We start from the raw sequence: 13,702 nt of genomic DNA, 5'->3' as shown, positions 1-13,702 counted from the left end.
CTAGAATTTGAAGTTATGAGCAACAAATCATTTTTTTGGTCAAATAATTAATTATTGCATGTTATTTAAATAAATAATTTATATTTTGGTAATTAGTTTAAATTAAAAGTGAACTAAATTATAAATTATTTGTATGCATCAATTTAAAATAAAATATTATAATAAATCATCTTCTTTATAGTGTTAATAACTTTTAAGATATTTCAATCATTTTAACATAATCAAGTGCTTACCAGCACTTGTTTGCCCAACACTTCAACAACTTTTTTTTAGTTTCAGCACTTTTATCCAAACATGTAACTGCTTACTCTAGCATTTAAAAGTCAACTTTTTTTTGCTTAAAAGTCACATTTTTTAAGCCAATCCAAACGGGCTCTATCTGACCAATTTTCCCAGTCCTTAAGTAGGGGAATATCTGTGATCCATCGAAGAAGAAAAGCAAGAAAAATTTAATTAAAATATAAGACAACGACAAAAAGTCCATAAAAAGAATCAGCTCTGCTTTTTATTTGCAGCATGAGATATTCAGTGATAACCAGAATTTTCAAAGAATACATGTATATTATCTGGATTCTCCTGAACAGTGGCTGCGTTGCAGCTCGACAGAAAACAACAGAATATAACTCTCGATGCTCTTCGCGGTGGAGGAGGATATAGCTCGCACAGCTCTTCACGGTGGCTGCCTTGCTGGCAAAGTATGTTCTCCTATGGGTCAGATGATGTATATAAATGCCTTTGACATACTAGAGCAGTTTCACAACCTTTTCCCAATCCCTGCAAACCTTCTAGCAACTCCAAATATAACCGCTTTTGTCAGGAGTCCACGATCAAGACTACAAGCAAGGGCAACTGCCCCACCGATAACTAGGAACTTCGGTATGTTCCTCCGAGCAGGCTTCTCGTATGAATCCTCAGGCTCAATCTCAGACAGATTGGTTCTGCTCCCCAATGATCTGAGATTATCGATATCAACTTTGGTGTTGACCTGCGCCAGGAATGCACTTCTTGAAATTGGGACTTCGGATGCTCTGTGTTGCTGGTATGCACGTAAACCAGGGTCAATCTTTCTCACAGCTCCCCACATTCCTTGCCTAACCCCGAGTTTTGCAATTTCCCAAGGTATACCCATGTCTTCATAATGAAAGAGTAACACTTCACATGCAGTCATCCGACCATCTCTCTTGGATTCAGCTGTTCACAGGGAAAAAAGCAACTTAAGAGGCATAGTAATGAAAGTAACTCTTCTCAGATATTAAAATGGAACATCTCAAATTTCATTTTTAATAATAATATTCCCTAGCATGACCCCATATGCCAATACATCAGATGGTTAATTATCATAGTTGCTTCAGTAACTTCCACTATTTTTATTATTATTATTTTATTATAAGAGTAACCACTATTTTATTGGAAGTTGAGCAATTACGCAAAGCAATATCACTTTGTATTACCTGCACGAATGCACCAACTTGAATAGTAGAGATCAACACGTCTTGGTTTGTTGCGACGGGGCACAGAGGAGCATGGTACACCCTGAAACGTAGAGAAACTCAATTTTTAAAGATCTTAAACTATTATTATTCAAGATTTCAACAAAATGATGTACAATGGAGAATATGAATGGGAGTGAGGGCACCATCAACCAATATCAGGTCAAAAATCAGTATTTAGTGTTCAGTACCCTATTCTCCTGAAGCAACAGTACTCATGCAGCGTCTAGGCTGACACTGAAAAACATGAGGTAGGTGCTCCCACTAGGGTACCTGCAATGTACTATTGGGTCTTTCCCTCTCCCACAGGTAAAATATTCTTCTTCTTTCTTTATAATCGAGAAATCCCGAAACGCCAGTGGAGCATGGTTTCAAACTCTGTGGATAATGGACCTGCCCCTCTACCCTTATCCACTTAAATAGCAGGCTTTTGTCTGCGATAGGATTTGAACCCGTGACGTATGCCTAATCCACACTGCCACACATCACATAATGTGCTCTTACTACTATACTAAAGCCCTAGGTCCAGGTAAATATTCTTCTTTGGGGCTAATTTTGAAGTATTCTCACTATTTAAATGCAAATGAGACAGAAAATAACCTCCAACTCCAGTCAACTAATGGTAAGTATCTAAGAGAAGGCTTGACTCTGAAAATGGAAGGTATCTAAGAGTGGGTCCTTCTGGCCATCAACGAATAAAGATTAACCCACGCACAGCATATTCATTTCCAAACCTGGGATATCCTTAAAGAGAAAAGGGGTTGGAAGAGAGGTTACTACACCCTCTTAGATTTGACTTGTGTACTCTTACTCCAATTTCTCTGTATTCTCCGTAGATAGAAAACATATCTTTGCTTATGAACGTTCAGTTCACAACAAGTATATTCTGTGCCACATTCAAATGTAGTGGACCTCTTAAAGGTGGTTTGAACACAACTCTACTTCTATGAGCTCTACTCAGATAATGAAAAATGATATTTGCTTATCAGGTTTAGGTTCCCAACTAGTATTCCATGACTAAAAGCATCCTAGTTGGGCACACCCTTAAATCTGATTTGCGTATTTCTAACTCGGATTATCTGGCTTCCACTGATATAACAGTAGTATCAAATTTAGGTTAACAAATTGTGTGCCATGTAGAAAAGCAGTCTATTTACCATTACCAAACACAAATCCCAGTGAATACGAAAATGACGTATACACATGTTTGACATCTACAATTTGCATATACTACTTGTGCATATAGGAAAAAGACTTCATTGTCTTACCTTTGTGACACAATAGTAAGTTCGCCCTGATTCCCAAATTCGACGGCCTATGATGTATTCTCTATCACTGCAAAAGAAGGGAAACTGGACCAAAAATGAATTGATGTAAGCCATAGTTCAATTACGCGATTTCAAAGGTATGCACAAGTCAAGACAGAGTAGGCGCTCATACCTTACGCACCCACTGAACCATCATGGTTCCAGTGGTAGGACACTCTTCTAATGTTTGAGCATGAATAAGCATGTCATCCCATTTCAACCGGAATTCATCATCCCAGAAGAAATCCCTCACCATTTCTGGAGTGGCATCCTCATATATAGTTCTGCTACGATATTGCGGGGGTCCAGTCTAGCATCAAGACATTACAAATGCAATCCAATTAAGCCAATTAAGTGCAACATAGTTAAAAGGGCACACAACATACCAGGCCAGGGGGAAGAGAAATGTACCTCAGGATCTCTACGCCAAGCTTTATAGGACATGTTTGAGGTAGAACGGTCCATCATTTGAATCCAAGCGGGTCCTCCATCTGATTCTTCAACCAATCCGTCTAGGTAAAGAAGGTCTGTCTCTGTTACTACTGATTTCTCGCCTTCCAACTCGGACGAACTGATAACAACACATTCAATTAAATGAAATTTTATCTTTTCGCAAGATGAAACAAAACAAAAAGATAGAGACTTTCCAACTAACCTGGAGCTAGAACATGAAATAGAGGGCGGTGACTGAGCTTCCTTGATCCAAGGAATGCAAGTGGGAAGTTGCAATTTGAGGCTTGAAATTGAAGCAAACCCAGAAGACAAATTCTGGAGGAGCATACCGGAAGAAGAAGAGGCAGAAACATCCCTTGAATCAAAGGAATCAGGGCCAAGCTTAGCCCACTTGGGCTTCCATACCCATCCCACCAATACCCCAACAACAACAGCAATCCAGATAGGACCCATAAACATCACCAGCTCTAATAATACCTCCCCAAAACTAGGTTTTTCTAAAATCTCAAGCAAAGCCGCCACCAAAGCCATAATAACAACCAACAAAAAAAAAAAGATACAACCCCCGATTCAATCGTTAAAAAAGATACAACCTTTGAGCACAGCGATGAGTCGAGGGTTTCAAAAAAAGAAAAGAAAAGGATAGAGAAAACCAACCCTAAAGATAGATAAAAAAAAAGAAGAACTATACTAAATGGATGGAAAAAGAAAAGATAATAAGCAAGCTAGATAGATGAAGGAATAGATTTCGATAGAGAAAGAAAGGATACAAAAGAGGGTATGGAGGAAAATGGGAATAGTCAGAAAGAGGATAAGGATGTGAGATATTAGCGGTAGAGAAACGTGTTACTCGATTTCTGGTAGGCCCTTCTCTTTTATTTACTCCTCACAAACAATTTAGCTTCTAAGCCTGAGACTGAGAGCCACACGGAATAATAAAATCCACCTAAATAATAATACTACTAGTGGTTGTGGTTTCGAAATTTATTAAATGAGAATATATTGGTTTTTAATTGACACAAAGAGCTGGTTATGTATTTTGGTTTGATAGGTTAATGGGGTTCTAGAGAGAGAGAGAGGTGTCAAGGAAAAGATGCTCTTTGGCTTTTGAATGAAAAAAGGGTTGGTTAAATACTACTCCAAATTTGGTTGGAGTAGTATCGCCGCGTTTTTATCTTTCTCGTTCAAACCATTTGACTTTGGCTATCTATCTCTTTTACTATGTGTTTTGACCAGCTAACATTACATCAACGTTGTAATAGTTGTGTATTCTTCTTATGCTTCATGTGCTGCAAACATAAGATTAGAAAAGGATTTCGCATGGTATATTGAAAGGAGAGCCTTTGTTTTGTGAACTAAGTTATAATGTGATTGTAATACTATGAATTATACGGAATTAAATCATTATGAAATTATTTAGTGAATATATGTTTATTACTATAATTTTGGTTCGTTACTTAAAAAATAGGATATACAAAGTATATACAACCTATCTTTCTTTTTCTTCTTCTTCTCCCCTATTCTTCCTTTCTACCTTTACTTGAGCCGAGAGTCTATCGTAAACAGTCTCTCTAGCTGTCCAGATAGGGGTAAGGTATGCGTACACACTACCCTTCCGAGACCCCACATGTAAGATTATACTGGATATATTGTTATTGTTCTTGTACAAAGTATAATATAAAATATGTGTTTGATTTTACACAAGAAAACTTGGAGAAACTTTCATTTCTTCATTTTAATCTTGACTTTCTTAAAAGACTTTAGTAGAAGGACAATATCTTATTTTGTTGTTTTATTGTGAGATTAGTAATTCTCGGATTGTTATCCCACATTGAATAAGGTTGTATACGGGTAAATTGGTCGCGTAATACATGTCGATCTCCGATATGATAGGCCAAGCTCGAGATATGATAACCGGGGGCCTATTCCGAAGTAGGGATCTCATCAATTTTGAGTCCAGACAATAACACCCGCCCTCGAGGATATCGGGGCCATAATTCGGGATCGGTCCTGGCCTTGATTAATTTCGAAGAACGTTGTTAGGTAGTCAAGCTCGGCCAACAGAAGGTTATGATATCTGTAACCGACCGAATATCATGGCGGGGATCACGGCATATGTCGACGTGAGATCAGCAATCAGTTAATTAGGGGATTTTTACCTTTTATGGAGTTGTACCTAACATAAGACTCCCCTACTATATCAATGGGGTCTAATTACTTTAAAAGCATATTGTAATACGCACTCAGAAGCAATATATTGTTATTTTCTCTTTAATTCAACTGTGTCTTGATACTGATCGAAGTGCGTCCAATTCGAGGGTAGCTCACCCCCCCTAAGGTTGTAACTATTCAATTCGTGTGGTTTGAATTTACTTTATTATTGTTCATTTCAATTGCAATTTAATTTATTACTTTGTGTCAATTTAATCCACGTATCCTTAAAACTACTTACAAATTCAATTGTTATTTGATTTTGAGGGTAAGCAGTTTGGCGCCTATCGTGGGGCTAAGGATAATAGTGGCTATTTGATACAAATTTCCATAACACACACTACTTTACACTTGTTCTTTGAAGTACCTCTAATTTCAAGTTAAAGCTCAAAATGTCAAACTCACAATTAACACCCATATCTATTGACAATGAGTCTGATCATCATGGTGAAAATAACAACATGGCGCCCGGTAACGAGGTACCGCCCGTTGATCCCAAGGAAATTCCAGTCTTAGACCCATTGGACGTTAATTCGCATTTGGCTATCGACATAAATCTGCCTACCGACCCTGAGAATAGCATATGTGGTAGAGCCCGATCGACAACACAAAATACTCAAAACAATGGAGGAGACGGGATCAATCTACTAAAGATCTTCGAAATGTTACAAGCACAACAGGCGGCGATAGCTCAGTTACAGAACCAAAGCCATGCATCGAACCTGATCCGTCCCGGTAAGTCATCTGCAGGGATGAACCGGTCATAGAGTGGTCGAATGGAAACGAATCGGGGACTAACCCCGAGATTATAAAAATGCTTAGGGAGCTGACAAAACGGATAGAATCAGGGGAGAAAAAAATCAAAGCAAATGACAAAAAGGTAGAAACCTACAATTTCAGGGTTGACCAAATCCCGGGAGCGCCGCTGATACTGAAAGGCCTGGATTCCAAGAAGTTCGTGCAAAAACTTTTTCCTATGAGTGCGGCTCCAAAGTCGAACCCTAAAAAAATTCCGCATGCCCGAGATTCCTAAGTATAACGGAACGACCAACCTAAAAGAGCATGTTACCTCCTACACATGCGCCATCAAAGGGAATCACTTAGAGGATGATAAGATCGAGTTTGTCCTGTTGAAGAAATTTGGAGAGACCCTATCAAAGGGAGCTATGATATGGTATCACAACTTTCCTCCTAATTCTATTGACTCATTTGTTATGATTGCAAGCTCTTTCGTGAAAGCACACGCCGGGGCTATCAAGATCGAAACTAGGAAGTTGGATTTTTTCAAAGTAAGATAGAAGGATAATGAGATGCTAAGAGAGTTTGTGTCCCGGTTTCAGATGGAACGGATTGATCTGCCCCCGGTCATTGATGATTGGGCCATCCAAGCTTTCACCAAGGGACTCAATGTTCGAATCTTAATGGCTTCACAGCAGTTGAAGCAAAATCTGATAGAATTTTCAACTGTTACTTGGGCAGGCGAGTATAACCGGTATCAATCAAAAATCAAAGTCGAAGATGATCAACTTAGAGCCCCTTAGGGATCCGTTTATCCCGTCAGAACCATCGACGGGGTCAAGAGAGATATCGACCGTGAACCGAGGTCAAATAGGGATCGGTACCAGCCTTACAATGAAGACCGAAGAAACAGTAGATCCGGGCGGAATCCCAAATGAAATGAGAAGTGATCGAGTTCAGAGAAACCGGGGACTCATAATAAAGAACGGTTTTGTCAGACCTCTCGTCCTAAGGAAGCACCGAGGTTATCGGAATATAACTTTAATGTCAATGATGCCACCATTGATCAGCTATTGGATGTATTAAGGACACCAAATGGCCTCGACCTCTACAATCTGATCCAGCCCGAAGGGATCCTAACTAGGTGTGCAAATATCATGTCACTCACGGCCACAAAATAGAAGATTGCCCACAGTTGAGAGAGGAAGTAGCCCGGTTATTCAACAACGGGCACCTTCGAGAATTCCTGAGTAACCGAGCCAAGAACAATTTTAGGAATAGGAATTCTAATAAATAGACCAAACAAGAAGAACCTCAACACATCATTAATATGATCATCAGTGGGGTCGATGCCCTCAAGGGCTGATGTTGAAGCGCACCAGAGTATCCATTATAAGGGAAAAATGGACTCAAGATTACATACCGGAAGGAACCTTGTCTTTCAACAATGAGGATGCAGAAAGGATCGTGCAGCCCCCATAACAATGCACTGGTAATATCTGTACTCATAAATAAATCTCAAGTTAAGCATGTGTTAATTGATTCAGGTAGCTCGGCCAACATCATCCGCTCAAGGGTCGTAGAACAACTCGGCCTACAAGATCAAATCGTGCCTGCAATTGGAGTTCTAAACGGATTCAACATGGCATGTGAAACCACTAAGGGAGAAATAACATTACCGATGAATGCCGTTGAGACTATCCAGGAAACCAGGTTTTATGTGATCGAACCAGACATAAGGTACAACGCTCTATTCGGGAAGCCATAGATCCACAACATGAGGACAATGCCCTCGACTCTACACCAAGTGTTAAAATTCCCAACACCGGGAGGGATTAAAATAATCTATGGAGAGCAGCTAGCCACAAACGAAATATTTGCGTTTGAAGAGGCGATTCCAATATCGGCACTCACAACGACAAGGGGGCCAAGTTCGTCCACAAAGAAAAAAGCTAAATAGCAATTACCGACACCATCCCCGACCCAATCGGAGAAGCATGTGACTGATGATGACGATGACTACGGGGTTCCCAGGTCTTTTAACCCCGATGATTCCGACACCACTAAATCGACGGTCGAGAAGATGGAACAGGTCATATTAATCGAGCATCTACCCGATCGAAAGGTACACCTAGGCACGGGGTTAAGTCCTGAGTACATCTAGGCACGGGGTTAAGTCCTGAGCTTAGGAAAAATCTCATTCAATATCTTATAGCTAACATAGATTGTTTCGCTTAATCCCCCTTGATATGACAGGGATCCCGCCAAAGATAACCACCTACAAGCTTGGACCCTAAATTCCACCCGATCAAGCAGTAAAGGAGACCCCAGTCTGAGGTCAAACATGCTTTCATCAAAGACGAGGTATCTAAACTCCTTAAAACAGGATCTATTCGGGAGGTTAAATACCCGGATTGGTTAGCAAACGTAGTGGTAGTCCCTAAAAAGGGGAATCAATTAAGAATGTATGTAAACTATAAGGATTTAAATAAGTCATGTCCCAAGGACTCCTTCTCGTTTCCCAACATCGTTCGCATGATTGATGCCACGACCGACCACAAGATCCTCAATTTTCTCGACGCCTACTTCAGGTACAACCTAATACGGATGAACTTGGATGATCAAGAAAAAAACCTCATTCATCACTAAATATGGTACATATTGTTATACTGTGATGTCATTCGGACTAAAAAATGCCGGTGCCACTTATCAATGCCTAGTAAATCGGATGTTCGAGGAATAAATAGGAAAATCAATGAATGTTTACATTGACGATATGTTGGTTAAGTCTGTGCGAGCAGAGGACCATTTAAAATATTTGCAGAAAATTTTTAGCATATTGAAGAAATAGAAGCTGAACCCGGAGAAATGTGCGTTTGGAGTCAGATCAGGAAAATTCCTCGGATTCATAGTATCCAACCGGAGAATTGAGATCAACCTTGAAAAAATCAAAGCCATCAAGGATATCACAGTTATGGACAACATGAAGGTCGTGCAAAGGTTAACCGAACGCATAGCCGCCCTGGGGCGATTCATCTCGAGGTCCTCCGATAAGAGCCACTGATTCTCTCACTACTGAAGAAGAAGAACAACTTTTTATGGACCTCAAAGTGCCAACAGGCCTTGGAGGAACTCAAGCAGTATCTATGGAGCCCACCGTTGCTTCACACGCTGAAGGTAGACGAACGACTATACCTATACTTGGCAGTATCGGGGATAGTGGTAAGTAGGGTCCTGGTCCGGGAAGAACAAGATACGCAATTTCCAATTTACTATGTTAGTCAGACTCTAGGCGAGGCCGATACTAGATACCCTAACTTAGAAAAATTGGAGCTCACTTTGCTAAGCGCCTCTAGGAAGTTGAAACCATATTTTCAATATCATCCTATATGTGTTGTGACTACTTACCCATTGAGAAATATAATGCATAAATCCGAGCCCTCGGGACGATTGGCCAAATGGGCCGTGGAGATTAGCGGGTACGATATTGAATATTAACCTGAACCTCCATTAAATCTCAAATTTTGGCGGACTTCGTGGCCGACTTTACACCGGCTCTAATACCAAAGGTTGAAAGAGAGTTGTTGGTAAACTCGGGGATGTCTTCGGGAATCTGGACCCTCTTTACGGACAACGCCTTAAATACAAAAGGGTCTGGACTTGGCTTTGTATGAAGCCACCAATATGCAATATAGTTAGACAATCTATTAGGACTGTGAAATTGATAAACAATGATGCCAAATATGAGGCCATGATTGCAGGTCTCGAACTAGCCAAAAGGTTAGGGGCGGAGGTGATCGAAGCTAAGCGCGGTTCTCTCCTCGTAGTGAACCAAGTTAATAAGACATTCAAGGTCAGAGAAGAACGGATGCAAAGGTACCTGGATAAGTTGCAGGTAACATTACATCGGTTCAAAGAGTGGACTTCGCAACACGTACCTAGGGATCAAAATAGTGAGGTTGATGCCCTTGCTAACTTAGGGTCGTCGGTCGAGGACGATGAGCTCAACTCGGGGGCAGTCGTACAACTTATGAGATCGGTAGTGGAAGAGGGCCACTCCGAGATAAATTCCACAAGCTTGACGTAGGACTGGAGAAACAAATATATAGAATCTCTGAAGACCGGAAAACTGCCCTCGGATCCAAAAGAATCAAAGGCCCTGCGTATGAAGGCAGCTCGGTTTAGCTTGTCTGAAGACGAAACCCTGTTTAGAAGAACGTCTGATGGTTCACTAGAAATATGTCTAGGACCAAGAGATATCGAATACGTTCTAAGGGAAGTTCATGAGGGCACATGCGAAAATCATTCAGGCGCCAAATCATCGGCTCAAAAAATAATTAGAGCCGGCTACTATTGGATCGATATGTCAAAGACATGACCCGATGATACATCAACCCAGGGAGCTGCTACATTCAGTTTTGTCACCATGGCCATTCATGAAGTAGGGAATAGACATCGTTGGCCCCCTTTCAAGGGCACCCGGTAAGGCTCAATTTATATTACTTATGACTGACTTTTTTCTAAGTGGGTGGAAGCCCAGGCATACAAGAAGGTCAGGGAGAAAAAGGTCATCATCTTCATTTGGTACCACATCATATGCTGGTTCGGAATGCCAGCCGAGATCGTATGCGACAACGGGAAACAATTCATCAGCAACAAAGTAAGCAAATTTCTCGAAGACCACAAGATCAAAAGAACCCTATCAATACCCTATCACCCTAGTGGGAACGGACAAGCAGAATCGACCAGTAAGACCATATCCAAAACCTCAAAAAGAGGTTAACCGACGCCAAAGAAAAAATGGAGGTAAATCTTACCCAAAGTCTTATGGATGTACTGTACGACCTCGAAGTCCAGTATCGGGGCCACCTTGTTGTTGCTGGTTTATGGCAGCTAAGATCTAATATCGGTCGAAGTCGGAGAACCAAGTCTCTGGTTATGATACACAACCAAAGAATCAAATGACGAGGCCATGAGTACGAGCATGGAACTATTAGATGAAAGGCACGAAGATGCCCTTGTCCGGTTGGCCGCCCAAAAAAAGTGTTAATAAGGGTCACACTAAGCACCCAGACTCCGAATGAGGGGAAGCTGGGGCCGAACTGGGAAGGGTCATATCAAATTACCGAGATCACCGAAAAAGGATCGTACAAACTTGGAGCAATGAACGGTGAACGGCTACCGAATAACTAGAACGTAATTCACTTGAAGCGATAATACTGCTAAGTATGACCCCATTCATTCCTTTTACTTATTTTTGAACTAACACTTGAAGGTAACCAATAAGGAACTGTACATTTTTTAGATCTGAAAGCACGCATTACACTCCTTTTTCCTTGAACCGGTTTTGTCCCAAATGGGCTTTCCGACAAGATTTTTAACGAGGCAGCAGTGGATCGTGCTAACTTAGAATCGAAGGCCAACCATGAATTGGTGTCAAAGATCACATCAACAGTATCCTAGGCTTCTCTATGATCAACCTTGGACACTAGGGGCATTACCCTCGGATAACAACTTTAGCAAGGACAGAGACTCTATGATTGAACGGTCTCGGCTCGATCGATAGGATTTATTGTAAAGGCCAAATGGTCAAATGAACCGTGCCCCAATAGACTGCTCGATCCCTGGCACAAAGCTTGTACACATTTGTAACTATTACATACAAGAAATAAAAGAAGTCCCTACCTTGCAGATAGATATTTGTCCCTTAAAATTTTTCTTTTTTCATTTCTTAAGGAATTTTCTACATCTGATCCCTTAAAGGTATCGAGATCAAGGGCCGCCTTAATCCGAGTGAAAACGATCACTCTCACTAAGGGACTTTTGTCCAAAGACAAACTTGGACGGTCCGAGTTATCAAAGCCTGGGGCACAAGACCTATTAGGTAACGCCCGAACTTTAAAGGCTACGGCCATCCCTGCTCGGGAACTGTTATCTTAGGCAAGCCCGAATAACTTAGAATAACGGGCCCGCTAAGTAACACCCAAACTAAAAGTCTACGACCATATTAAAATGGCTCGGAGACGTCCGAGACCCGTAACAAAAACAACAAGGCCTTAAAATTTCTTAATCGGTTCTGAAGGCTACCCTCGACAAACTATAACCTAAAAAATTATAAGTACTTTGGGGGGAAATTTCCGGTCACACTGAACCCCTACGATTCCTTAAACAAAATAATGTTGAAGGCAAGGCTTGTTCGAACCTCTGAACATAACCTAACTATTTTATGTTAAGGCATTTCAATCTTTGTAAATATAAATAATGAAGCAAAGGGAAAACTCAGAAATTGTTGAAAGAAAAAAGCCTTATTTACATAACAAAAGATTTTTTTTACAAAGGCCAAACGGCCTCGATACAAATTTTTACAAAGGCCAAACGCCTCAACAAAAAAAAGAAATAAAGAAATAAAAAAGAAGGTAATACAAAAAGCAGAAAAACAAAAACATCTGTGAAGCGCCTAAGTGGCCTAGTTTTCGTTGGGGGCCGCCTCATCACCAAGATCTTCGGGGTATCCTCCACCCTCGGATCTGCACAAATCCTTGAAGTCTTTATCATCCTCAGGATTAGCCAACTTCTTGGCTTTGACTTCGAGCCCCTTGGCACTCTCAATTTTGGCCGACAAGTCGAAACCTCGAGCACGAATTTCCTCGAGGGCCTCCTTTTGGGATTGCCGCTTTGCGTGCTCGATGATATCCTTTGCTAGATCCTGGGCCGCCTTGGTATCGGCCCTATATTGGGCCACCATCTCGTCGACATCGAATTTAACCACCTCGGCCACCGACTTGGCCGTTTCAAGATCCTTGGCCATATTTTCTCGATCAAAGATGGCCGAACTTAACTGAGACTGGAGCTCCTCAATCTTTTTGCCCTGCACCACAGCCTTTTACTTTGCTGCCCGAAGTTGAACCTCAGCTGAAGCCAATTCCGCCCGGGCAATCTCTTTTTCTGAAGCCAAGCGGTCCATTTTGATTTTCCATTCTTCGGCCTCGACCTTTACCACGTCCATTTCTGCACGAAGTTGGTCGGTCCAATCAAGTTTCTATTGGACCTACGGGTTTGGAGCGTTAGTCACCGAGTCTAGCTCATCGTCACTAACCTCAAAGACTTTTACCTTTTTCCACCAGGTCGGCATGCTCTTTCCGGGCCACCTCTAGCTCAACTCGGAGGCTCTTACCCTCCCCTTTATGTTGCTCACTGAGAAGTTTGTAAGCATCTCTCTTCTCAGTGAGCCCTCGAATTTCGGCCTTATACTGGTCTAGCTTTTCTCGATATCAGAGAAAAGTCTCATGATGAAGCATTGAGGCCTATAAACACAAAAAAAGAAGATATGATCATCTACAAATTAATCTAAATACAAATTAGAAGTCATCAAGAGGTATCTGAAATTACCCGATTTAACGCCTATTGAGCTTCGTTGAATGTGCAGGGCGCTTCCACCTTGTTCGTCTTGGATTGGTCTTTCTCGATCACCAAACACTGAAGGTAACTGGCCACCCCTATGGG

At 41.2% G+C, this 13,702-nt stretch overlaps 1 protein-coding gene across 1 annotated transcript; it reads right to left on the bottom strand.

Annotated features, from left to right (window-relative positions):
- Positions 1-483: 483 nt before the first annotated feature.
- On the bottom strand, positions 484-4,048 carry LOC104225551 (uncharacterized). Its single transcript, XM_009777375.2, has 6 exons — positions 3,453-4,048; positions 3,209-3,368; positions 2,931-3,107; positions 2,759-2,842; positions 1,452-1,533; positions 484-1,191 (listed from the first exon to the last, which is right to left on the bottom strand). The coding sequence occupies exons 1-6, from the start codon at positions 3,779-3,781 to the stop codon at positions 755-757; spliced, it is 1,269 nt and encodes a 422-aa protein (XP_009775677.1). The 5' UTR covers positions 3,782-4,048; the 3' UTR covers positions 484-754.
- Between the last annotated feature and the right edge of the window lie 9,654 nt (positions 4,049-13,702).

This window comes from Nicotiana sylvestris, chromosome 8 (assembly GCF_000393655.2).
Source record: "Nicotiana sylvestris chromosome 8, ASM39365v2, whole genome shotgun sequence".
Classification (NCBI taxonomy): Eukaryota; Viridiplantae; Streptophyta; class Magnoliopsida; order Solanales; family Solanaceae; genus Nicotiana; species Nicotiana sylvestris.
This window is presented reverse-complemented; position numbering and strand designations above follow the sequence as displayed.